The sequence below is a fragment of the Bombina bombina genome, chromosome 2 (assembly GCF_027579735.1).
Source record: "Bombina bombina isolate aBomBom1 chromosome 2, aBomBom1.pri, whole genome shotgun sequence".
Lineage (NCBI taxonomy): Eukaryota > Metazoa > Chordata > Amphibia > Anura > Bombinatoridae > Bombina > Bombina bombina.
Genome location: NC_069500.1, coordinates 748,268,403 through 748,293,269, shown reverse-complemented (window position 1 = coordinate 748,293,269; position 24,867 = coordinate 748,268,403). Strand labels below are relative to the sequence as shown.

Below are 24,867 nucleotides of genomic sequence, written 5' to 3'. Positions count from 1 at the left end.
TCCTAAATTCTTGAGATTAGTTAAATTTATAAACACATTGAAATATATTAAGTAGAGACTATCTTATGAATAAATTATACACGTTTATTCCGTTATAATAATCTCTTCTCAATCTACACATTCTCATTAGGTTCCTTAATAAAATCCCACGGGTTTCATTATGATTTGTATGCCAATGATACCCAAATCTACCTCTCTGCACCAGAACTATCTCCTTCCTTGCTAACACGTGTCACTAACTGTCTCTCTCATATGTCATCTTGGATGTCCTCTCACTACCTCAAGCTAAATCTCTCCAAAACTGAGCTCCTTATTTTCCACCCTTCTTCCAAAATCTACACCTCCCCATGTCTCTATAACTGTTGATAACGCCATAATTACCCCAACCTCACATGCCCGATGTCTTGGGGTCACACTTGACTCAGATCTTTCACTCCTCACATTCAGTCCTTGGCTAAAGCCTGCCGCTTCCATCTTAAAAACATTGCTAAAATTAAACATTTCCTTACACAAGACACAACTAAGATTTTTTTTTTTTTTAAATAATTTTTATTGAGGTTGAAGATACAGAATAACAGATAAATGATATTACAAAATCATGGAGATATATAGAGAGAAGAACATATTGGTCACTTAAACCACATCATATAATCAAATCTGTTTCATAGCAAAAAAAACACTAAACATGTTGAAGATTAACCTCACATTTTTTGCTTTTTAAACTCAGAACAAAATAAATTATATTAACATAGACATATAGTAATGTACATTAAGCATATGAAAGAGAAAATACAGACTTTCCCCAAATACTAAGAATTAGAGTGAAAATCTTGAGGGGGGAGATAGTTTTGTAATAAACCGTGTCATACCATGTATTGTATAATTTAAAAAATACAATCACATTTTGTTCTGCTGTGGTAAAATCTATATAAATGTAACATTTAAATTATAACATAATAAGCTGTATTTGAACCCAAAATAATGCAATAGACAAATAACAGATTGTGGCTCATAAAAACATAAATTATGCTTACCTGACAATTTCATTTCCATCGTGGGGAGGAGAGTCCACGGCTTCATTCATTACTATTGGGAATCAAGAACCTGGCCGCCAGGAGGAGGCAAAGACACCACAGCCAAAGGCTTAAATACCTCCCTCATTCTGCCGAGGGAACAAGGAACAGTAGGAGAAATATCAGGGTATAAATGGTGCCAGAAGATAAATTCAATTTAGGTCCGCCCACCAGAGATACGGGCGGGAGCCTTGGACTCTCCTCCCCACGATGGAAATGAAATTATCAGGTAAGCATAATTTATGTTTTCCATCTAAAGGGGAGGAGAGTCTGCGGCTTCATTCATTACTATTGGGAACATATATCCAAGCTCTAGAGGACACTGAATGAAACCGGGAGGGTAAAAGGCATACCCTAATCTGAGGGCACCACAGCCTGTAGAACCTTTCTCCCAAAAGCCGCTTCCACAGAAGCAAAAACGTAAAATTTGTAAAACTTCGTCAAAGTATGTAAGGAAGACCAGGTAGCCGCCTTACAAATCTGCTCCATAGAGGCCTCATTCTTGAAGGCCCAAGATGAAGCCACCACTCTAGTGGAATGAGCGATGATCCTCTGAGGAGGCTAATGTCCCACTGTCTCGTAAGCCAAACGGATCAAGCTCCTCTGCCAAAAAGACAAAGGAGTAGCAGAAGCCCTCTGACCCCTGCACTTCCCTGAATACACGACAAAAAGACATGTAGATTGTCTGAAGTCCTTTGTAGCCTGAAGATAGAACTTCAGGGCACGGACCACATCTAGATTATGAAGTAACCGCTCCTTTGAAGAAGAAGGTTTAGGGCACAGAGAAGGAACAACTATTTCTTGATTGATGTTACGATTGGACACCACCTTGGGAAGAAATCCCAAGCCGTTGCGAAGAACAGCCTTATCTGAATTAAAAACCAGATAAGGTGGCCCATGTTGCAAGGACACCAGTTCGGATACTCTGCGATCCAATGCAATGGCCAACAGGAAAAGAACCTTCCAGGTCAGAATTTTAATGTCAAGGGAATGCATAGGCTCAAACGGGACCTGTTGCAAAACCTTAAGGACCAAGTTCAAGCTCCATGGGGGAGCAGACTGCCTAAAGACAGGCCAGATTTGAGACAAAGCCTGAACAAAGGATTGAATATCAGGGAGCTCAGCGAGTCTCCTGTGTAACAAAACGGATAATGCCGAAATCTGTCCCTTCAAGGAACTAGCGGCAAGTCCCCTCTCTAAACCGTCTTGAAGAAAGGACAGAATTCTGGAAACCCTCACCTTGTACCAAGGGTATCCATCGAGGGCCTCTCTAAGGATTGAAGGGCCAGACAAGAGGATGCAAGCTTCCTGCGCCTCTGATCCGTGAGAAAAATCTTCATGGACACCGAGTGTTGGGTACCAGGGAGCTCTTTCCGGAGTTTATCTTCCAGCCATGATATTGAAGTAACAGGAGCAGAGATCGTGAATGGTCCACTGCCTGACTGAAGGATGGCGCCTGAACCAGGATGTTGTCTAGATAGGGCACCACTGAAATGCCCCTGGATCTGGCTACAGCAAGCAGGGCCCCTAGAACCTTCGTGAAAACTCTTGGGGCCATCACCAGACCGAAAGAAAGGGCCACAAACTGGAAGTGCTGATCCAGGAATGCAAATCTTAGGAACTTGAAGTGGTCCCTGTGAATTGGAACATGAAGGTAGGCATCCTCCAAGTCTATTGTGGTCATGAACTGCCCCTCTTGAACTAGGGGTAAAATGGACCTGATCGTTTCTATTTTGAATGATGGAACGGACAAAAACTTGTTTAAACACTTCAGATCCAAAATCGGGCGGAACGTGCCCTCCTTTTTTGGAACTACGAACAGATTTGAATATTACCCCAGACCCCATTCTGCAAGGGTTACTGGTACGATAACACCTAGAGAGGAAAGATCCCTCACAAATCCTAGAAAGGCTTCTTTCTTTTCTGCAAAAGAAGGACAGTACCGGATTCTGGCGCTCAGTTAATCCCAGGTGTATCGCTGGTCTGAAAGGACCCAAGCCGGTTTTGCCGTATGGTAGTGGAGAGTTAGAAAGGTAATGTTCACTGTGATTTCAGGCTGCCGCCCATAGGAAGTGGGTGTGTATTCTCCAAAAGACACCCAAAACAGGATACGGCTGAAATACAAAAAAGAAGAGACAGGCGCAGCCCGACTCAAGAGTAATAATTTTTATTATGTAAGCGCACACACATAGATGGCAACTTACAAGACAAAAGAATTAAAATGGCACATCAATATCGCTGCATCACTGTGTTGCACCCAGGGAGCGGATAGTGTCCAGAGAGCCCAGGTACTTAGCAAATCCACCTTCTCAGTCAAAGTGTTTGGGGATAGCAGCTGTAGCCAGTCAATGGAAAAGCACCGGGCTGATGCAGAAATACTGTGTGATGATTAAAAAGTTCTCTACGTGCGTTTCATCTGAAAACCGTCAGACTTTTTCAAGAGATTCAATGATAGTGTATGACAACAGAGCACCTAACCGGCTTATAAAAGGGGCATGGTGTCAATTTTCTGTTGATGTTAGCCAACGAGAGTGTTTAAAAAGCTGCTATAGATTTCATACATAGCAATATGGTACACATATAATGTAACAAGTTACAAAATAATGACACAATTGATATATAAAATGGATACATAAAAACCTAATAATACATTTGAAACATTAAAAGTATATTAATGTGCTAGTCCAGCTAGTGCATTAGCTAAAAGCTTATCATATATGAGTTTATTTCTAAAAGGAATAAATATAAACAGAACTATTGAATGGAAAAGCTGTCATCAAATAAACAACTAGTTAAAATGTACTAGTGATTTGATAAGGGTACTAACAAAACTAAATACTATTAATGATGCACATGATGTCATAGATCCTATTATGGGTTATAATGAGAGATACTGAGAAATAATTAAAAATTATGATAAAGAGCTAATGGTAATGGGAAATGAAACCTAAAAAGAGGAGTTCTCCCAATGTCTATATGGAAGTAATATTCAAACAATGTAAGTATCCTAAGTAAGAAACATATAAAAGTGTGATCTTGATTATAATTTTAAGAGAGCTAATGATGTCTACTCAGGTTACATAAAGGCCTGTAAGTCTTATTCAATATTTAGGCCTTGTGGGTGCATAGCGCCTAATGTGTAGATCCAATAAGATTCTCTGTGTCTTAAAGTGATTAGCCTGTTTGAATACTTATTGTTAGGAATCCAATCTATAACCTTGATCCTCAGATCCTTGGGGTTCATAAGATGACATTTGCGGAAATGCTCAGGGACACTGTGTGTTATAAGACCTGCCTTGATGTTATTGACATGTTCATTAAATCTTGTTCGTATATTTCTTTTTGTTCTACCTATGTAGATCAAATTGCAACTGCAGCTTAAACAGTAAACCACATAAGTTGAGCTCCAGTTGCATCTATATTTCATCTTGTATTCTTTTGTGTGATTGTTATTGTAGAAGGTGTCCCCTGTATGTATAGAACTACACATTCCACATTTTTGAACCCACATTTATATGTACCTGGTTTTTGTGTGAGCCATGTAATAGAATTCTTATCTTCTGAGGTTTTACAAAGTTTTGTTGGTGCTAACAATTTTTTGAAATCTTTATTTCTCTTAAAGGCTAATCACTTTAAGACGCAGAGAATCCTATTCGATCTACACATTAGGCGCTATGCACCCACAATGCCTAAATATTGAATTAGACTTACAGGCCTTTATGTAACCTGAGTAGACATCATTAGATCTTTTAAAATTATAATCAAGATTACACTTTTATATGTTTCTTACTTAGGATACTTACATTGTTTGAATATTACTTCCATATAGACATTGGGAGAACTCCTCTTTTTAGGTTTCATTTCCCATTACCATTAGCTCTTTATCATAATTTTTAATTATTTCTCAGTATCTCTCATTATAACCCATAATAGGATCTATGACATCATGTGCATCATTAATAGTATTTAGTTTTGTTAGTACCCTTATCAAATCACTAGTACATTTTAACTAGTTGTTTATTTGATGACAGCTTTTCCATTCAATAGTTCTGTTTATATTTATTCCTTTTAGAAATAAACTCATATATGATAAGCTTTTAGCTAATGCACTAGCTGGACTAGCACATTAATATACTTTTAATGTTTCAAATGTATTATTAGGTTTTTATGTATCCATTTGATATATCAATTGTGTCATTATTTTGTAACTTGTTACATTATATGTGTACCATATTGCTATGTATGAAATCTATAGCAGCTTTTTAAACACTCTCGTTGGCTAACATCAACAGAAAATTGACACCATGCCCCTTTTATAAGCCGGTTAGGAGCTCTGTTGTCATACACTATCATTGAATCTCTTGAAAAAGTCTGACGGTTTTCAGATGAAACGCACGTAGAGAACTTTTTAATCATCACACAGTATTTCTGCATCAGTCCGGTGCTTTTCCATTGACTGGCTACAGCTGCTATCCCCAAACACTTTGACTGAGAAGGTGGATTCGCTAAGTACCTGGGCTCTCTGGACACTATCCGCTCCCTGGGTGCAACACAGTGATGCAGCGATATTGATTTGCCATTTTAATTCTTTTATCTTGTAAGTTGCCATCTATGTGTGTGTGCGCGCTTACATAATAAAAATTATTACGCTTGAGTGGGGCTGCGCCTGTCTCTTCTTTTTTGTATTTCTTTCTTTTCCGGCCTCGATGCAGGTTTGACACTAGGAATTTGCCCCTGGGAGGGAAGGACTTGAATCCTATCCTGTAACCCTGGGAGACAATCTCCAGAATCCAGGGGTCCTGAACATCCTGCAACCAGGCTTCATAGAATAGAGATAACCTGCCACTTACTCGGTCCATAGACCTGTTGGGGGCTGCTCCTTCATGCCGACTTGGTCTCTGCGGGCTTCTTGTTCTGTTTGGACTTGCTCCAAGACTGGGCAGGCTTCCAAGTTTCCTTTGGACTGGTCCACCTTTGTGACGGGCTGCTGGCGCTGGGCCTTATCTGCACGAAAGGGACGAAAAGTAGCTCCTTTCAGTTTAGCCTTCTTATCTTGGGGTAGGAAGGCACCCTTGCCTCCCGTAACCGTGGAAATGATCGAGTCCAGGCCTGGACCGAACAGAATTTTCCCCTGTAAGGGTAGGGAAAGCAACCTCAATTTTGAGGTCATGTCCGCTGACCAAGGTTTTTAGCACAAGGCCCTGCGCGCTAAAACCGAAAACCCTGACACCTTAGCATTCAGGCGAATAATTTGCATATTGGCATCGCAAATGAAAGAATTGGCTACCTTCAAAGCCTTAATCTTTTCCTGCACCTCTTTGAAAGAGGGTTGACCCTCAATCATTTCACTCAGTCACACTAATATGACGCAGCTCCGGCAACCGCGGCTACGGCTGCTGCCGGCTGAAAAACAAACCCTGTGTGCTGAAACATCTTCCTCAACATGTTTTCCAACTTTTTATCCATGGCTCTTTGAATGACGAACTATCCTCTAGGGGAATAGTCATTCGCTTAGCGAGCGTGGAGATGGCCCCATCCACCCTAGGAATGGTCCCCACAACTCCAACTGAGCCTCCGGAACAGGGAAAAGTTTCTTAAAGGACGAGGAAGGGGAAAAGGAAGAACCTAATCGAGCCCATTTATTCTTGATAATTTTAGCAATCTTTATAGGAACCGGGAAGGTCTGGGGTACCACCCTGTCCTCATAAACCTTATCTAGCTTAGGGATAGAAGGTTCCTCCGGAAGCTTCGGAACCACTAGAGTAGCAAGCACTTGCTTTAGCAAAAAGCACAAATTCTCCTATAGCCAGGCTCCTCTGCCGGAGCTTTAGATGAGGCAGATTCCTACCCAGAAGGAGTCCCCTCTGACATGTCGGAGTGGGCCCCTTCATCGAACCACTCCACAGGAGCATCCGATGAAGACAAGTCCTGAGTTGGGCCGCTCTGAAAGGCCCTACGCTTGCGCTTAGCAAAACGTGGTAAGGCATGGATCACTTTAGAAACCGCCGTCTGCAGTTGATCCGCAAAATCTGGCTTCCAACATATCTCTCCCGAAGGAACAACAGTCAGACACCGGGGCGCTGCATGTGCAATGGGGGACTCAACTCGGGAACGCACCTCACGGGACGGAGAACCCTCAGAGGTGGACGGCTCAGTGGTACTAGACATTCTTTTAGTCTTAGATATCTCAACCCTCTCAAGGCATGTGGAACATAATTGGGCAGGCTGGTCTACCGGAACCTCACAATAAACACAGGTATGAGACTTTGTCAAAGAGGGAGTACCCTCTAACGTGTCAGAATCCTCCATAGCTTACGCTTTTATTAGAATAAAAGAGAAACTAACAGGCACCTTTATAACCGCCAATGGCCGGGGCACTCACCACCTCCTATGAACCGGACTACAGAAACCGCTTCGTCTCCTCCGTCGCAGATCAGACCGGAAGTGAAGAGCCCCACCCGGTCACGCGGGTGCCTTGCAGGAGTGCCCCTGCCTAAAGGAGAAAATGCGCCAAAAAAGGGCAGCGCAAAAACTCCCAGAAAAGAACCTGATAGTTCCACACATTGCCAGAGCCTTATCCAGCACAGCGCAGCAATGACACAATAACCAATATCATGTATAATCCCCCTACCAGGAATATTAACCCTTGATTATGTAAAGATTAATTGAATAACATAAGAATTAACCTGGATTTAATAATAACATTAAAGACATTATTCAGCCCATTACAGCCTATCGAAAAGTTTGAGGGGATCATCAGTAATGTAAAGTTTCAGCCTTCGACTAGTCAACCATTGCTGAAAATACAAATAGCTAGCAACCTACCCTATTGTTGTTATTAAGTAAGGAGTAAAAATATTCAGTAAATTGATGGGAAATGGCAGGCTACAACGACTAAGGAAGGGAGGAACTGATGAGCTCTGAATGGCTAAGGGATATAACTATATCTTAGGAAAACCGTAACTTTGTTGAGCATATGATACAGCTTAACCCCTCCAGTAATAATAGTAGTTTTCTACATGGGGCATACTTCTGGGCAATCAAAAAAATCTCAAAACAAGGGAACGTTGTCATCATATTATATCATAAATATATAAACATATTATATCATATATCATGAATCATATTATATAACAAACATATGAGCAATATAATTAGAGTATATAAACATGAATATTACTACGCATGACTCCAAGAAACCTTTAGTTCCCCCTACCAGTGACCAAGATAACCTCTTACCAATTAGGTCTATAGTGAGGTGTTATAAAGGCTATGATAGTTATGGCGTAGCTAGAAATATTAAGCCAACCTAGTCAATATAGGTATAAGGAAATAACTGCATGCAACTATGGATTTATCTAATAATAGCACATATATAAAATTTCTAAAGGCCACATTAGGAGGGATCCACTGTATAGCAAACCCACCCATACCAATGTGAATAGTGATATAAGGGCCAACTTTAGCGTACATATAATTTTCGTGTTATAATACGGACTACTACCCTAAATAAGAGCTATAGGCAACATGGGAGCATTCAGCGTACTAGGAACCCAAGCATAAATTAATGGACAATCCCCTGCAATCTTATAGCATTAAAGTTATGAGATATATTGTGTTCCAGATTTATAATACCTTGGATTATAAAGTTAGCTGAAAATTAAACAGTAGAGAGAAAAAGCAGCCATTAGTTCAATAAAAGTTATCCAATGCCATTTTTGATATGAGAAAAATTACCTTACATATGCACAGGGATCTATATGTGCAAAAGAAGTATAAAAGTTATAGTTCGCATTTCAATGTATTCTAGAAGTTCAGGCCGTATCTATAAACTGAGGACGGAGTCAAATGACAGCAAATGTTGTTTATACCCATTAAACTCTAAAACACTGTATAATTCAAGTACAGTCTCTCTGATACAAAAAATATAAACCTGATTTCTGTCCATTTAGGATGTTGTGTCCCTTAAGAAAGAAGTTGAGGGGACCTATACCTTCTATTTTAGTTCATCCGATCCCAGCCTCAGGGAATGTTGGAACCACCTCGAAAAGTATATTGAGATTCTGGACTGTGGTATACAAGCAGTGCTGGAGAGAGCAGCCCGGTTGTAAGGGGAGTTCTGATAGTATAAAGTAAAAGCCGTCCTGAGCTGCTGCTCCTCTGACCCAAACTGTATGTAGCTGGCCCTTCAAGCCACCGCGGGCCACAATAGAAGATGTCGCTGCTGTCATAGTAGTAGCCCAGTATTGAGAATCTAGAGCAGCTGGCATATTGATCCTGGGCCTTACTGTAAACACCGTGTCTCCCGCACCCAAAGTTCGTTCCCTGTGGTGAATGTTAGAGCATAGCTCCATCACTAACTGAGGACGTGTCCTCGCCATAGAAGTTTCAGCAGTCCGGTAACTTACTGGGATAATGTGGTCTGCTTTATCTGGTGTGATGTAGATATTGTTTGGGAGCTTTAAGCACTCTGCCTTAGATATTTTGTCTTCGGCATCTGTCCCATTTATGTGAGTTGCTGCTTTTGTAGGCTCCTCTTCCCAAGTGTTCCCTATTCAATGTCCAATAGGTGGTGAGCACCGGCACAACTAAGATTTGAATCCACTCTCTCATCCTTTTCCGCCTCGACTACTGCAACTCCATTCTCTCTGGACTCCCTAGCTGCCGCCTAGCTCCTTTACAATCCTTAATGAATGCCTCTGCCAGGCTCATCTTCCTTACACGTCGCTCTTCATCTGCTGCACCTCTCTGACAATCCCTTTACTGGCTTCCTCTTGCCTCCAGGATTAAACACAAAATTCTCACTCTGACACACAAAGCCCTCAACTGCATTGCTCCCCCCTACATCTCAGACCTTGTCTCCAGATACTCTCCCTCCCGCCCCCTTCGCTCTGTTCATGATCTCCTACTCTCCTCCTTTCTTGTTACCTCCTCACACTCCCATTGACAAGATTTCTCCAGACTAGTTCCCATCTTATGGAACTCTCTACCTCGCTCCACAAGACTCTCCCCTAGTTTTAAAAGCTTCAAGTGCTCCCTGAAGACTCTACTATTCAGGGACGCATACAACCTACACTAACCTTCCTATCTCCACTGCTATCCCCTTAAACTCCATAGCATGTAAGCCTATGAGCCCAGCTGTTTGTAGTCCACCTTCATAAGAGCCGACTACAACAGTGCAACTTTCAGTAGGACCCTCTACCCATTTGATCCCTGTAACTGTTTTGTATATACCACCTATGTTCATAGCGCTGCTGAACCTGTTAGTGCTCTACAAATACCTGATAATAATAATAATGGGGGGATAAGTGGGGGCTTATGTAATGGGGTAGTGGAAATTTAGGGGTTAATGTGATGGGGGTTTCAGGCAGTGTAGTGATTTTTACAGTGAGATTAGTGCTGTTGTGGACTGTTTCCATTGGTGGTAACAGTTTACACCTGCTTTTCAAAAGCAATACTGTTGATTATCACTTCCCAATATAAGCATGGGACACATTCATTTTAATGTGCACAGGAAACAAGTCTTTAGTTAAATTTTACTGATAGCGTTAGGCTAAGCATAAATTAACAAGCCTTGTGCAATCAGCAGACTTGTAATCTGGCCCAAAATATTTTCTTCTAATCTTTATAATAAAAGTGAAGTCAGTGCCATTCATGAGTTTTTAGTGCTTATTTTATATTATTTGCAAAACAAAACAAGGCAAGGATGAAGTCCACATATAAAAGGTATTTTAGATGACTGATTACCTGATTGAGTTTGTATTTCTTGCATTGAGAATGAACAATTACACAGTATTGCCATTATTAGTTAATAGTAAGAATAGAGCTGGCTTCACATAACTATGCATATACCTGCACAGTGTCCATATACTGTAAAATAAGGGCTGCTCATTTTCCACCCATCCCAGGATGAATACAGACACAGTGTTTCTTTAAGCTGGAGAATCTGAGAAGACATGTGTTTGAACGGACGGACTGTTCCTTCTCTCTCTGCCAAGTGTTTACACAGATTTCTGCAGCTTTTTCTTAAGAATACAAAATGTGTTTCTTTCTTTTTATTTTCCAAGAAAATAACAAACTCCTAGGAAAGTACAAGTTTTCTGTCACTTTCACAGCAGTGAGTACGTGGTGACAACTGTCACTGATCATGTTTCTATATTTCTCTCTCTCTGTTATAACAATCTGAATGTTGTGAACCTGCTCTGTATTATATTACCACATGCATCATTTTCCTAACCTGCATTTTATTATATTACTGTATAGTTAAATTGCTATCGGCTAGATTACGAGTTTTGCGTTATGAGGGGTGCGGTGCTAACTTGCACGTTATTGTCACCACTCACTTACCTACAGCGCTGGTATTAAAGGTTTTCATAAACCCGGCGTTAACAGGCAAGAAGTGAGCGTAGAGCAAAATTGTGCTCCATACCACACTTCAATACCAGCGCTGCTTAAGTCAGCTGTGAGCTGGTTTTACGTGCTCGTGCACTATTTCCCCATAGACATCAATGGGGAGAGCCGGCTGAAAAAAGTCTAACACCTGCAATAAAGCAGCGTAAAGCTCCGTAACGCAGCCCCATTGATTCCTATGGAGAAACAAAATTTATATTTACACCTAACACCCTAACATGAACCCCGAGTCTAAACACCCCTAATCTTACACTTATTAACCCCTAATCTGCTGCCCCTGACATCGCCGACACCAACATTATACTTATTAACCCCTAATCTGCCGCTCCGGACATCGCCGCCACAATAATAAACATATTAGCCCCTAAACCGCCGCACTCCTGCCTCACAAACACTAGTTAAAGGGACAGTATACTGTAAAATAGTTTTTCCCTTAATGTGTTTACAATTGCTTTTTTTACCAACTGCAGAGTAAAAAATGTATGAAAATAAGCTTTTTAAGGTTTATTTCTGTATATTAAAGCTTTGATTTTGTGTTTTGAAGCCACAGCCTAATAAAATAGGTTGAGCTTGTAGGTATAATCAGATCTCATTACTGTATCACATTGTGCACATATACCTGCTTATTTATCTTATATCTGTCCTTAAAACAATCACCAGTACTTTGAGAGAACAATGGAAAATCAACATTTTATTACCTTATCTCTGCTTTATCACACTGGGAGTGTAATTTCTTCTGCTGGCTGTGTTTACAAAGCTTATCTATAGCTGGTACGCGCGGCCACAAACTTTCAGAATAGGTGGGGATACCACATGCTAAATTAACAATTTCAAATGCCAATATAAGGGTAAAGGAGCTACTTGAAAACAATTTAATACACTCCAGCAGGTAAAGTGGATCATTGGGAACAAATTAAATGGGAGAAAATTTTTGAGTAAACTGTCCCTTTAAATATTATTAACCCCTAATCTGCCGCCCCCAACGTCGCCGCCACTATACTAAATTTATTAACCCCTAAACCTAAGTCTAACCCTAACCCTAACACCCCCTAATTTAAATATTATTAAAATAAATCTAAATAAAACCTACTATTAATAACTAAATAATTCCTATTTAAAACTAAATACTTACCTGTAAAATAAACCCTAAGCTAGCTACAATATAACTAATAGTTACATTCTAGCTAGCTTAGGGTTTATTTATTTTTTACAGCTAAGTTTGTATTTATTTTAACTAGGTAGAATAGTTACTAAATAGTTATTAACTATTTACTAACTACCTAGCTAAAATAAATACAAATTTACTGGTAAAATAAAACCTAACCTGCCTTACACTAACACCTAACCTTATACTACAATTAAATCAATTACCTAAATTAAACACAATTACCTACATTGCAAAAACCCCCCACTAAATTACACAAAATAAAAAAAGAAATTATCAGATATTTAAACTAATTACACCTAATCTAATAGCCCTATCAAAATATAAAAGCCCCCCCAAAACAAAAAAAAAACCTAGCCTAAACGAAACTACAAATAGCCCTTAAAAGGGCCTTTTGCGGGGCATTGCCCCAAAGAAATCAGCTCTTTTACCTGTAAAAAAAATACAAACAACCCCCCCAACAGTAAAACCCACCACCCACACAACCAAATCCCCCAAATAAAAACCTAACTAAACTAAAAAAACTAAGCTCCCCATTGCCCTGAAAAGGGCATTTGTAAAGGCATTCCCCTTAAAAGGGCATTTAGCTCTTTTTCAGCCCAAAAGCCCTATTCTAAAACTAAAACCCACCCAATAAACCCTTAAAAAAACCTAACACTAACCCCCGAAGATCCACTTACAGTTTTGAAGACCAGACATCCATCCTCAATGAAGCCGGGAGAAGTCCTCAGCGAAGCGGCAAGAAGTCCTCAACGACGCCGGGAGAAGTCTTCATCCAAGCTGGCAGAAATGGTCCTCCAGACGGGCAGAAGTCTTCATCCAGACGGCATCTTCTATCTTCATCCATCCAGCGGCAGAGCGGCTCCATCTTCAAGACATCCAGCGCGGAGCATCCTCTTCTTTCAATGGCTAACAACGAATGAAGGTTCCTTTAAATGACGTCATCCAAGATGGCGTCCCTTGAATTCTGATTGGCTGATAGAATTCTATCAGCCAATCGGAAATTAAAGGTGAAAAAATCCTATTGGCTGATGCAATCAGCCAATAGGATTGAACTTCAATCCTATTGGCTGATCCGATCAGCCAATAGGATTGAGCTCGCATTCTATTGGCTTTTCCAATCAGCCAATAGAATGCAAGCTCAATCCTATAGGCTGATCGAATCACTACTGACTTAAGAATGCGTTACAAATCTTGCAGGATAGGCTGTACCGCTCACTTTTTGGCCTCCCAGAAAAAGCTTGTAATATCAGCTCTATGGAAGTCCCAATTGAAAAAAGACTTTACGCAAATTGCGTAAGTTAATTTGCGGTACGGCCAAAAGTGTGCGGTGCCCCTAAATCTGCAAGACTCGTAATACCAGCGGGATTGAAAAAGCAGCGTTATGAGCCTTAACGCTGCTTTTTTACTCATACCGCAAAATTCGTAATCTAGCCGTATGTATTTTTATGTTATTATAAAGCTGTATATTAAAGACATAAGTTTCTATATAATATTATTCCTCTTCATTTATTATTTTTTTTGCCTTCCATTAGATGTAATGCATGCTATTTTATAGTGTTTTCTACAAGACCTATTTAGAGTGATTGCTTGAGCACAATTAAAGTTAATGCTCGTCTGAATAATGTGACCTCAGAGCTCTGGTTAAGGTGGTTGAGGTGTCACAAAACACATAAAAAATATATTACAAAGTACAGTTACACTAATAATAACATTGGCTAATAAAAATTAAAAAAAAAATTGCAAAAAAACGTTAAAGTGAATGTCAAGTTTGATGAATCAGTGCCCGGTTTTTTATTCAAAACAGGGGCACTTTCATTCATCAAACTTTACATGTCACTGGTTTTGTTAAAATACTTACCTTTTCTTCTTGAAAGCTACTCCAGCGATTCCCCCTCCTGCCGCTCGTCACTTCATACGTCAGCAATAATGAATATGGCATCCTACAATCACGGCTTCCCCCAGGGGAATCATTGCCTGAGGCAACTCCATGATTGGAGGAAGCCGGATTTGTCATTTTTGACATATGAAGAGGCTTGCGATGGGCGGGGGAAGTGCTGGAGCGGCTTTCAAGATTAAAAGGTAAGTATTTTAACAAAACAAGTGAAATGTAAAGTTGATGAATGAAAGTGCCCCTGTTTTTAATAAGGTTTTTAAAAACCGGGCACTGATTCATCAAACTTGACATTCACTTTAAGGTCTCAGAAAGTTGAGGTCTCAGATGTTAGGGGAAAAAAAGCAGACAAAGGGCTTTAACATTAAGATACATACATATACATGTCTAAAGATGTATATATATATATGTCTATATATCTGTACATATGTATTTATATTTATTTGCAGAAATATATACACATTTTTTAAACAATAACAATTTTGGTGTAGAATGTCCCTTTAAGGGGATCACCTAGACATGTAAATTTATTTTAGGATAAATGATAAATGTAAAAAAAAAACACCATTTTTTTTCTTCAATTCTTCAGGAACATTAAATGAGCAGCCCCTTTAATGTAAAACAAACGCATGAATGCATGTAATAATTTGTTGGTTAAAATCGATATTATTAAGATGGAAAAGAAAGATGGAATTCTGAAGATGAAAAGGTTTTCAAAATTTCTAATTTACACTATATAGTCAGGAAATGCTAGAAAAGTTAAACTTTACACCGATTTATCAAATGTCGATCGGAATCATGTCCGCCCGACATCACTAAATGCCGACAGTATACGCTGTTGGCATTTATCATTGCAGAAGCATTTCTGGTGAAATGCTTGTGCAATGCCGCCCCCTGCATATTTGCAGCCAATCGGCCGCTAGCAGGGGGTATCAATCATCCCGATCATATCTGATCAGGATGATTGCAGTCCGCCACCTCAGAGACCGCTGCTTCTTAACTCCTGTTTCCGGTAAAAATAAGCAGCATCCGCTACTTGGTAAATCGACCCCATAGTCTTGGTCAGTCCTGATTCTATTATAAAAAAATTAATTCAGACGGTGAGAGTCCACAAATCAGACGTGTTTAAATATTCCCCTCTTGACCACTTTGAGGAAGCAAAAGACACCCCAACACACCACAGCTTTAAATCTCTCCCACGTTCCATGATCCTCAGTCATTTTTATTTGCCTCCTTGAGGAGGAGTGAGGTGAAAGTTAAAGTGAATGTAAATTTTTATGCTAAAGTGCCCGGTTTTTAAAAATTCGCTTAAAAACAGGGGCACTTTAAGTCATCAAAATTTACATTTCACTCCTGTTGTGAAAAAATACTTACCATTTAATCTTGACAGCCGCTCCAGCTGGCGGGCACTTTAGCATCAAAATTTACATTCATTTTAACTTTCACCTCACTCCTCCTCGAGGAGGCAAATAAAAATGACTGAGGATCATGGAACGTGGGAGGGATTTAAACCTGTGGTCTGTTGGGGTGTCTTTTGCTTCTCGCACCTCGCAGGATTTGGTTTGCAGATCTGGTACAAATGTCCTCATGCTAGCCTTCAAGGCTTTATCTAAGGAAGGATCTTCTCTCTCAAGGCCCTTTCTTTTATCAATATATCAAAACTCTGAATTTGACATGGTGATTGAAACCATAATTCTGTCTCGGGGAGATTTTTCTGACAAGGTTATTGATACCTTGATTCAGGCTAGGAAACTTGTTACCAGACATATAGGTCCGAAAAACTTTTTTTTTTTTGCATGGTGTTCTCACAAAGGTTGTTTTTGAAGTTTTTGAGTTCCTTTAAAAAGGCTTAGATAAAGGTTTATCAGCCAGTTCACTGAAGTGTTAGATTTGGACTTTTTTGCATCATAAGAAAATTGCTAAACTGCCTGACTTTCAGTACAATGTTCAGACTATGGCCCCTAGTTATCAAGCCATCAACCTCAAATACGCTGGAATTCCGCAGTGTATTTGTGGCGAGGCTGATTCGCCTTAGTTATCAAGCCCTTTACACCGGCAAAAGTAGAATTTTGTGACGTAAGCTTCGATCCGCAGGACTCAGTCCGACACAGATCGATTCTTACGTCACTGCAGATGTTCCGCACACAAGTTCGGTACAATCTGACTACTTTTGCTAGTTATCAAAAAACTAGCAGGTACGCTCGGCACTTTTCCGGCCCAGCGTACCTGGTTTTCAATCCGCCGCCCTGGAGGCGGCGGATCCCATAGGAATCAATGGGAGTCTGACCATAGCGAAAGTTCATGTTCGCTGCTGCCCGACATCCCATTGATTCCTATGGGAGATGTCTGCACCTAACACCCTAACATGTACCCCGAGTCTAAACACCCCTAATCTGTCCCCCCCCTACACCGCCGCAACTAAATAAATTTATTCCCCCTAAATCGCCGCTCCCGGAGCCCACCGCAAGCTACATTATACATATTAACCCCTAATCTGTCCCCCCCTACACCGCCGCAACTAAATAAAGTTATTAACCACTAAACCGCCGCTCCCGGAGCCCACCGCTACCTACATAATACCTATTAACCTCTATCCTGCCCCCCCTACACCGCCGCCACTATAATAAATTTATTAACCCCTATCCTGCCGATCCCGGACCCCGCCGCAACTAAATAAATTGTTTAACCCCTAAACCGCCGCTCCCGGACCCCGCCGTCACTTATATTAAACTTATTAACCCCTAATCTTCCCCCCCTACACCGTCGCCACCTATAATAAATTTATTAACCCCTATCTTGCCCCCCCCTACACCGCCGCCACTATAATAAAATTATTAACCCCTAAACCTAAGTCTAACCCTAACACCCCCCTAACTTAAATATTAATTAAATACATCTAAATAAATTTAACTATTCCTATTTAAAACTAAATACTTACCTTTAAAATAAACCCTAATATAGCTACAATATAAATAATAATTACATTGTAGCTATTTTAGGATTTATATTTTTTTTACAGGTAACTTTGTATTTATTTTAGCTAGTTAGAATAGTTATTAAAGAGTTATTAACTATTTAATAACTACCTAGCTAAAAGAAATACAAAATTACCTGTAAGATAAATCCTAACCTAAGTTACAATTAAACCTAACACTACACTATCATTAAATTAATTAAATAAATTACCTACAAATAACTACAATTAAATAAACTAACTAAAGTACAAAAAATAAAAAATAAATAAGTTACTAAAAATAAAAAGTTACAAACATTTCAAAAATATTACATCAATTTTAAGCTAATTACACCTAATCTAAGCCCCCTAATAAAATAACAAATCCCCCCAAAATAAAAAAATTCCCTTCCCTATTCTACATTAAAAAGTTAACAGCTCAATTACCTTACCAGCCCTTAAAAGGGCCTTTTGCGGGGCATGCCCCAAAGAAAACAGCTCTTTTGCCTGTAAAATAAAAATACAACCCCCCCAACATTAAAACCCACCACCCACATACCCCTACTCTAACCCAAATCCCCCTTAAATAAACCTAACACTACCCCCCTGAAGATCATCCTACCTTTAGCCGTCTTCAGCCAGCCGACCACCGATGGAACCGAAGAGGAGATCTGGAGCGGCAGAAGTCATCATCCAAGGGGCGCTGAAGAAGTCTTCCATCCGATTGAAGTCATCATCCAGGTGGCGTCTTCAATCTTCATCCATCCGGAGCGGAATTAAGGTAGGAAAAATCTGATTGGCTGATCCAATCAGCCAATCAGATTGAGCTCGCATTCTATTGGCTGTTCCGATCAGCCAATAGAATGCGAGCTCAATCAGCCAATCAGATTTTTCCTACCTTAATTCCGATTGGCTGATAGAATCCTATCAGCCAATCGGAATTCGAGGGACGCCATCTTGGATGACGTCACTTAAAGGAACCGTCATTCGTCGTTCAGTCGTCGGTGGAAGAAGATGGCTCTGCGTAGGCTCGTCTGAAGATGGCTCCGCGTAGGCTCGTCTGAAGATGGCTCCGCTCCGGATGGATGAAGATTGAAGATGCCGCCTGGATGATGACTTCAATCGGATGGAAGACTTCTTCAGTGCCGCCTGGATGATGACTTCAATCGGATGGAAGACTTCTTCAGCGCCCCTTGGATGATGACTTCTGCCGCTCTAGATCTCTTCGGTTCCATCTGTGGTCGGCTGGCTGAAGACGGCTAAAGGTAGGATGATCTTCAGGGGGGTAGTGTTATTTAAGGGGGGTTTGGGTTAGAGTAGGGGTATGTGGGTGGTGGGTTTTAATGTTGGGGGGGTTGTATTTTTATTTTACAGGCAAAAGAGCTGTTTTCTTTGGGGCATGCCCCGCAAAAGGCCCTTTTAAGGGCTGGTAAGGTAATTGAGCTGTTAACTTTTTAATGTAGAATAGGGAAGGGAATTTTTTTATTTTGGGGGGATTTGTTATTTTATTAGGGGGCTTAGATTAGGTGTAATTAGCTTAAAATTGATGTAATATTTTTGAAATGTTTGTAACTTATTTTTTTTATTTTTTGTAACTTAGCTTTTTTTATTTTTTGTACTTTAGTTAGTTTATTTAATTGTAGTCATTTGTAGGTAATTTATTTAATTAATTTAATGATAGTGTAGTGTTAGGTTTAATTGTAACTTAGGTTAGGATTTATTTTACAGGTAATTTTGTATTTCTTTTAGCTAGGTAGTTATTAAATAGTTAATAACTATTTAAAAAAACTATTCTAACTAGCTAAAATAAATACAAAGTTACCTGTAAAATAAATATAAATCCTAAAATAGCTACAATGTAATTATTATTTATATTGTAGCTATATTAGGGTTTATTTTAAAGGTAATTATTTAGTTTTAAATAGGAATAATTAATTTAATAAGAGTTAAATTTATTTAAATGTATTTAATTAATATTTAAGTTAGGGGGCTGTTAGGGTTAGGGTTAGACTTAGGTTTAGGGGTTAATAATTTTATTATAGTGGCGGCGGTGTAGGGGGGGGGCAGGATAGGGGTTAATAAATTTATTATGGGTGGCGATGGTGTAGGGGGGGCAGGATAGGGGTTAATAAATGTATTATAGGTGGCGACGGTGTAGGGGGGGCAGATTAGGGGTTAATAAGTTTAATATAGGTGGCGGCGGGGTCCGGGAGCGGCGGTTTAGGGGTTAAACAATTTATTTAGTTGCGGCGGGGTCCGAGATCGGCACGATAGGGGTTAATAAATTTATTATAGGTGGCGGCGGTATAGGCGGGGCAGGATAGGGGTTACTAGGTATAATGTAGGTGGCGGTGGGCTCTGGGAGCGGCGGTTTAGGGGTTAATACATTTATTATAGTTGCGGCGGGGTCTAGGAGCGGCGGTTTAGGGGTTAATAACTTTATTTAGTTGCGGGGGCTCCGGGGGCGCTGGTATAGGGGGTAGAACAGTATAGTTAGTGTGGGTGCTTAGTGACAGCTTGTCAATAAAGCTGTCAAAAAGCCGAAGAGCAGCGAGATCGGATGAGTGATAACTATCACAGTCCGCTGCTCATCAACCCGTACTTGGTGCGCGGCTTTTTGACAGATTTATTGATAACTTTGGCGAGATTTTTCAGGTCCGCGGCGGTGATGGTAGGCGAGCTTAGGCGGGCGTATTGGGCCGGCGAAGGCAGGTAAAGTAGACACGTTGATAACTAGAGGCCTATGATTCAAATTAAAACAGTTATTCCTCCAGTTTCTCCTCCACGGAATCTCAATCTGGTTTTGAGGATTCTTCAAACTCCTCCTTTTGAGCCGAAGAATTCTATTTCTATTTCTTGAGCCGAAGAATTCTAAGGAGAAACTTCTTCACAACTGGGTTGTTGTAGGAGCTCTCAAATATTATGTGGAAGCCACAAACGATTTCAGACTTTCTTCTTCTCTTTTTGTTAATTTTTCTGGGTCTCAGGTTTGTGTGTGTGTGAAAAAATATCACTATAGTTTACTAGCCATGGGTGAAAAGTTAACAGTCCAGAGAAAAAAACAATTACTAGTTCACTCAATGTTACAAATCTAGGACTAGTGGAAATTACCATCTCTCTTTATGCATATTACTGTGCCTATGCATATTTTAGCTCTGCATGTTACATATTTTTCATATTATATACTTCTACTTAATCCCTCTTAACAAGTACATCAAACAACATCAATTAAACATGTTTGATTTTTTTTTTTGCATGAAAAAGCTAAGGTTAGACCTGTTTAAACTGATATGAAAACACAAGGTACACATTTGTACACAATAATACAGAAATTGCCTTTTTTTTGTAATTGAATTATTCTGTTTATTCGTCCTGAATACAGGGCTTTTAATCTGTCTATTGCATTATATGTTATATAATATAGAAATATAGGAATGTATATCAGAAACAAGTTGCAAGGATAGAGACATGCAAGGGTGAGTGTGGTAAAAACAAACTGTACATACTTTTGCACTTTCCGTAGTACATAACTTCCAGATCTGGCTGCCCACGGCATTTGTTGGTGAGTAGCTCACACTCATCCTTGTATGTGTGTCCGTCAGAACCACATACCAGCACCTCTGGGTCTAGTCCTGAGCAGTCCGGGGCACAATCACATATGGGACGACTTTCTTTAAGGACACAAGTCTTCCCAGAGGGACACTGCACTCCCTCACAGCTCTCTGTAGGGAAAAAATAGTAATAAAAAGTATGCATCCCCATACTCCTGCACACTGTCATTCCTAATGTACAATAAAGCTTTATCATTTTCCACATAACCAAACTTATAGCTCATATTTAGCCAATGATTTATTCACACAAGTGCTTATAAATATATTGTTTTATATAAATTGTCAAGTAAACTATTTATATTGCACATAGAAGACAGACAGCATATTGAGGAAAAAGCACTATGTTTTTATCATCACCAGACAAGGGTGATAACATAAGAATAATTCAGAATGTTGGGAGCCAGGATCTCTTGAACCTTGATATAACCCCTTATCTATAATTCTACAAATTGCTCAATGTAACCCCCCTAAAAATGATCCTATTACTCCATATTACCTCTCCTCATAACATATTCAATTGTTTCATTTTTCATATTGCTTCACATAATCCTCTATATAAATAAATCCTATTTCTTACATAGATCTTTATATACTTCCCAGTGCAACAGCATAACTCCCATAACTCCCCCTATTGCTCAATATGTTTTCCTTTTAAACTTGCTATTGCATCATTTAACCCAATCTTACTCATACTGAATGGTCTCCATATAACTTCTTGTAATCCAAATGACGAGTCAAACCTGGCAAATTTTATAAGATGAATGCTAACTGTGCAGTGTGTTGTTTGATACACTGAGATTTGATTAACCTATCCAGAGAAACAATCCATAGAATAACATACATTTTGAGTACAATTGTCTTAATAGAAAACTGTCTACATTTTTAGAGAATTTAGAAATGTGAACAAAAAATGGTTAGGATGTGTACTAAAAATATGTCCTTATTACATTCCTGTCACAAATATTTTATTTCATTACTTGATGTAAGTAAGAGCGTGAGTCACATCCTCATTTCTCGACTGTCAAAGAATGGGGCCTGCTTACAATGGGACCAGTGTTTTGTATTTTGTACTTAAAGGAACATGAAACCCAACATTTTACTTTCATGATTTAGGTAGAACATACCATTTTAAACAACTTTCCAATTTACCTCTATTATCAAATTTGTTTCTTTCTCTTGGTATTATTTGTTGAAGGAGCATCAATGCACTACTAGTTTCTAACTGAACACATGGGTGAGCCAATGACAGTCGGTATATATATGTAGCTACCAATCAGCAGCTAGAACCTAGGTTCTTTGGTGCTCCTGAGCTTTCCTAGATAAACCTTTCAGCAAAGAATAACAAGAGAAGGAAGCAAATTAAATAGAAGTAAATTGGAAACTTGTTTAAAATTGCATGCTCTGTCTAAATCATAGATGTCTAATTATGACTTTACTGTCCATTTAAGTATAAAGAATACAGAAAACCGTAAAAAAGAATAAATGCCTGTCTGAAAATTCTGATAACCTTACTGTCAATCTTCCTGATGTAAATAAATATATGCAAATGCTATTAAGTCAACTTATGTGCCCTCACTATGAAGTTATTGCATGGATTTTTGTAAGGTTTTCAAAGGCCATTTCAAAATTTAGAAAACCAAGTTATCCTGTGGTTTTTTAAGTGGCTTCACACAATCAACTAGATTACGTGTTTTGAGCGCTATAGGGATTTTAACGACCGCCACAAAAGCGGCGTTATTTCACCTCCCTATAGCGCTGCTATTACAAGTTTTAAAAAAGCAGGCTTGTGCGGGCGAAATGGCTGCGTTGAGCTCAATACTGCACAGAAAACAAGGGTTGCTTTGACGTGCTTTTGCACAATTTCCCCATAGACATCAGTGGGGAGAGCCGGCAAAAAAAAAAAGCCTAACACCTGCGATTGCGGAAAGAAAAGCTCCGTAACGCAGCCCCATTGATGTCTATGGGGAAATAAAAAGTTATGTTTAAACCTAACACCCTAACATAAACCCAGAGTCTAAACACCCCTAATCTGCCGCCCTTAACATCGCTGCCACCTACATACAGTTATTAACCCCTAATTTGCCGCCCCCATAACATCAACGCCACCTACATACAGTTATTAACCCCTAATCTGCTGCCCCTAACATCGCCGCCACCTAAATACACTCATTAACCCCTAATCTGTCACCCTTAACATCACCGCCACCTACATTAAAGTTATTAACCCCTAATCTGCCGCCCCAACCTACACTTATTAACCCCTAAACTGCCGCCCCCAACATTGCCACCCCTCCTACACTTATTAACCCCTAATCTGCCGCACCAACATCGCAGCCCCCTACTTGCACTTATTAACCCCTAATATGCCGCCCCCAATGTCGCCGCCACTATACTAAAGTTATTAACCCCTAAACCTCTGTCCTCCAACATCACTAACACTAAATAAATATATTAACCCCTAAACCTAACCCTAACGTAACCCTAACCGTAAGCATAACCCTAACAACCCTAAGCCTAACCCTAACACCCCCTAACTTAAATATAATTAAAATAAAGCTAAATAAACCTTACAATTATTACTTAAATAATTTCTATTTAAAAATAAATACATACTTACCTGCAAAATAAAACCTTAGCTAGCTACAATATTACTAATAGTTATATTCTATCCATCTTAGGTTTTATTTTTATTTCACATGTAAGTTTGTATTTATTTTAACTAGGTAGACTAGTTAGTAAATAGTTATTAACTATTTACTAACTACCTAGTTAAAATAAATACAAAGTTACCTGTAAAATAAAACCTAACCTGCCTTACACTAAAAACTAACACTACAATAAAATAAAATAAATTAAATTATTCAAATACAATTTTCTAAATTACCAAAAAAATACACTAAATTGCAAAAATTAAAAAAATGAAATTATCAAAAATAAAATGAATTACTCCTAATCTAATAGCCCTATCAAAATAAAAAAAAAACCCCACAAAATAAAAAACCCTAGCCTACAATAAACTACCAATGGCCCTTAAAAGTGCCTTTTGCAGGGCATTGCAATAAAAAATACAGACAACCCCCAACAGTAAAACCCACCACCCACCGAACCACACACCCCAAATAAAAACCTATCTAAAATAAACCTATGATAACCATTGCCCTGAAAAAGGCATTTGGATGGGCATTGCCCTTAAAAGGGCATTTAGCTCTTTTGCGATGCCCTGAAAAGGGCAATCAGCTTTTTTTGGAATTGCCCAAACCCTAAGCTAAAAAAAACCCCACCCAAAAAACCCTTAAAAAAACCTAACACTAACCCCTGGCGATCCACTTACAGTTATCGAAGTCCAGACATCCATCCTCATCCAGCCAGCGCAGTCCTCATCCAAGTGGCAAGAAGTCTTCATCCAGGAGGCCTCTTCGATCTTCATCTATCCGGCGAAGTCCTCATCCAAGCAGAAAGAAGTCTTCATCCAGACGGCATCTTCTATCTTCATCCATCCGGCGCGGGTCCATCTTCAAGACATCCGGCACGGAGTATCTTCTTCATACGGTCGCCGCCGCAAACTGAAGGTTCCCTTTAAGTGACGTCAACAAAGATGGCGTCCCTTGAATTCCTTTTGGCTGAAATATTTCTATCAGCCAATAGGAATTAAAGGTAAAAAATCATATTGGCTGATCCAATCAGTCAATAGGATTGAGCTTTCACCCTATTGGCTGATCCAATCAGCCAATAGGATTGAGCTCTCATTCTATTGTCTGTTC

General features: G+C 39.5%; 1 protein-coding gene across 1 annotated transcript in view; it reads right to left on the bottom strand.

Annotated features, from left to right (window-relative positions):
• Positions 1-24,867, bottom strand: part of FSTL3 (follistatin like 3) — a 145,032-nt gene that overhangs the window by 48,370 nt on the left and 71,795 nt on the right. The window contains exon 3 of the mRNA XM_053702840.1: positions 21,002-21,217. Coding sequence (XP_053558815.1) covers positions 21,002-21,217 — 216 coding nt within the window. The remainder of the gene's footprint in view (positions 1-21,001; positions 21,218-24,867) is intronic.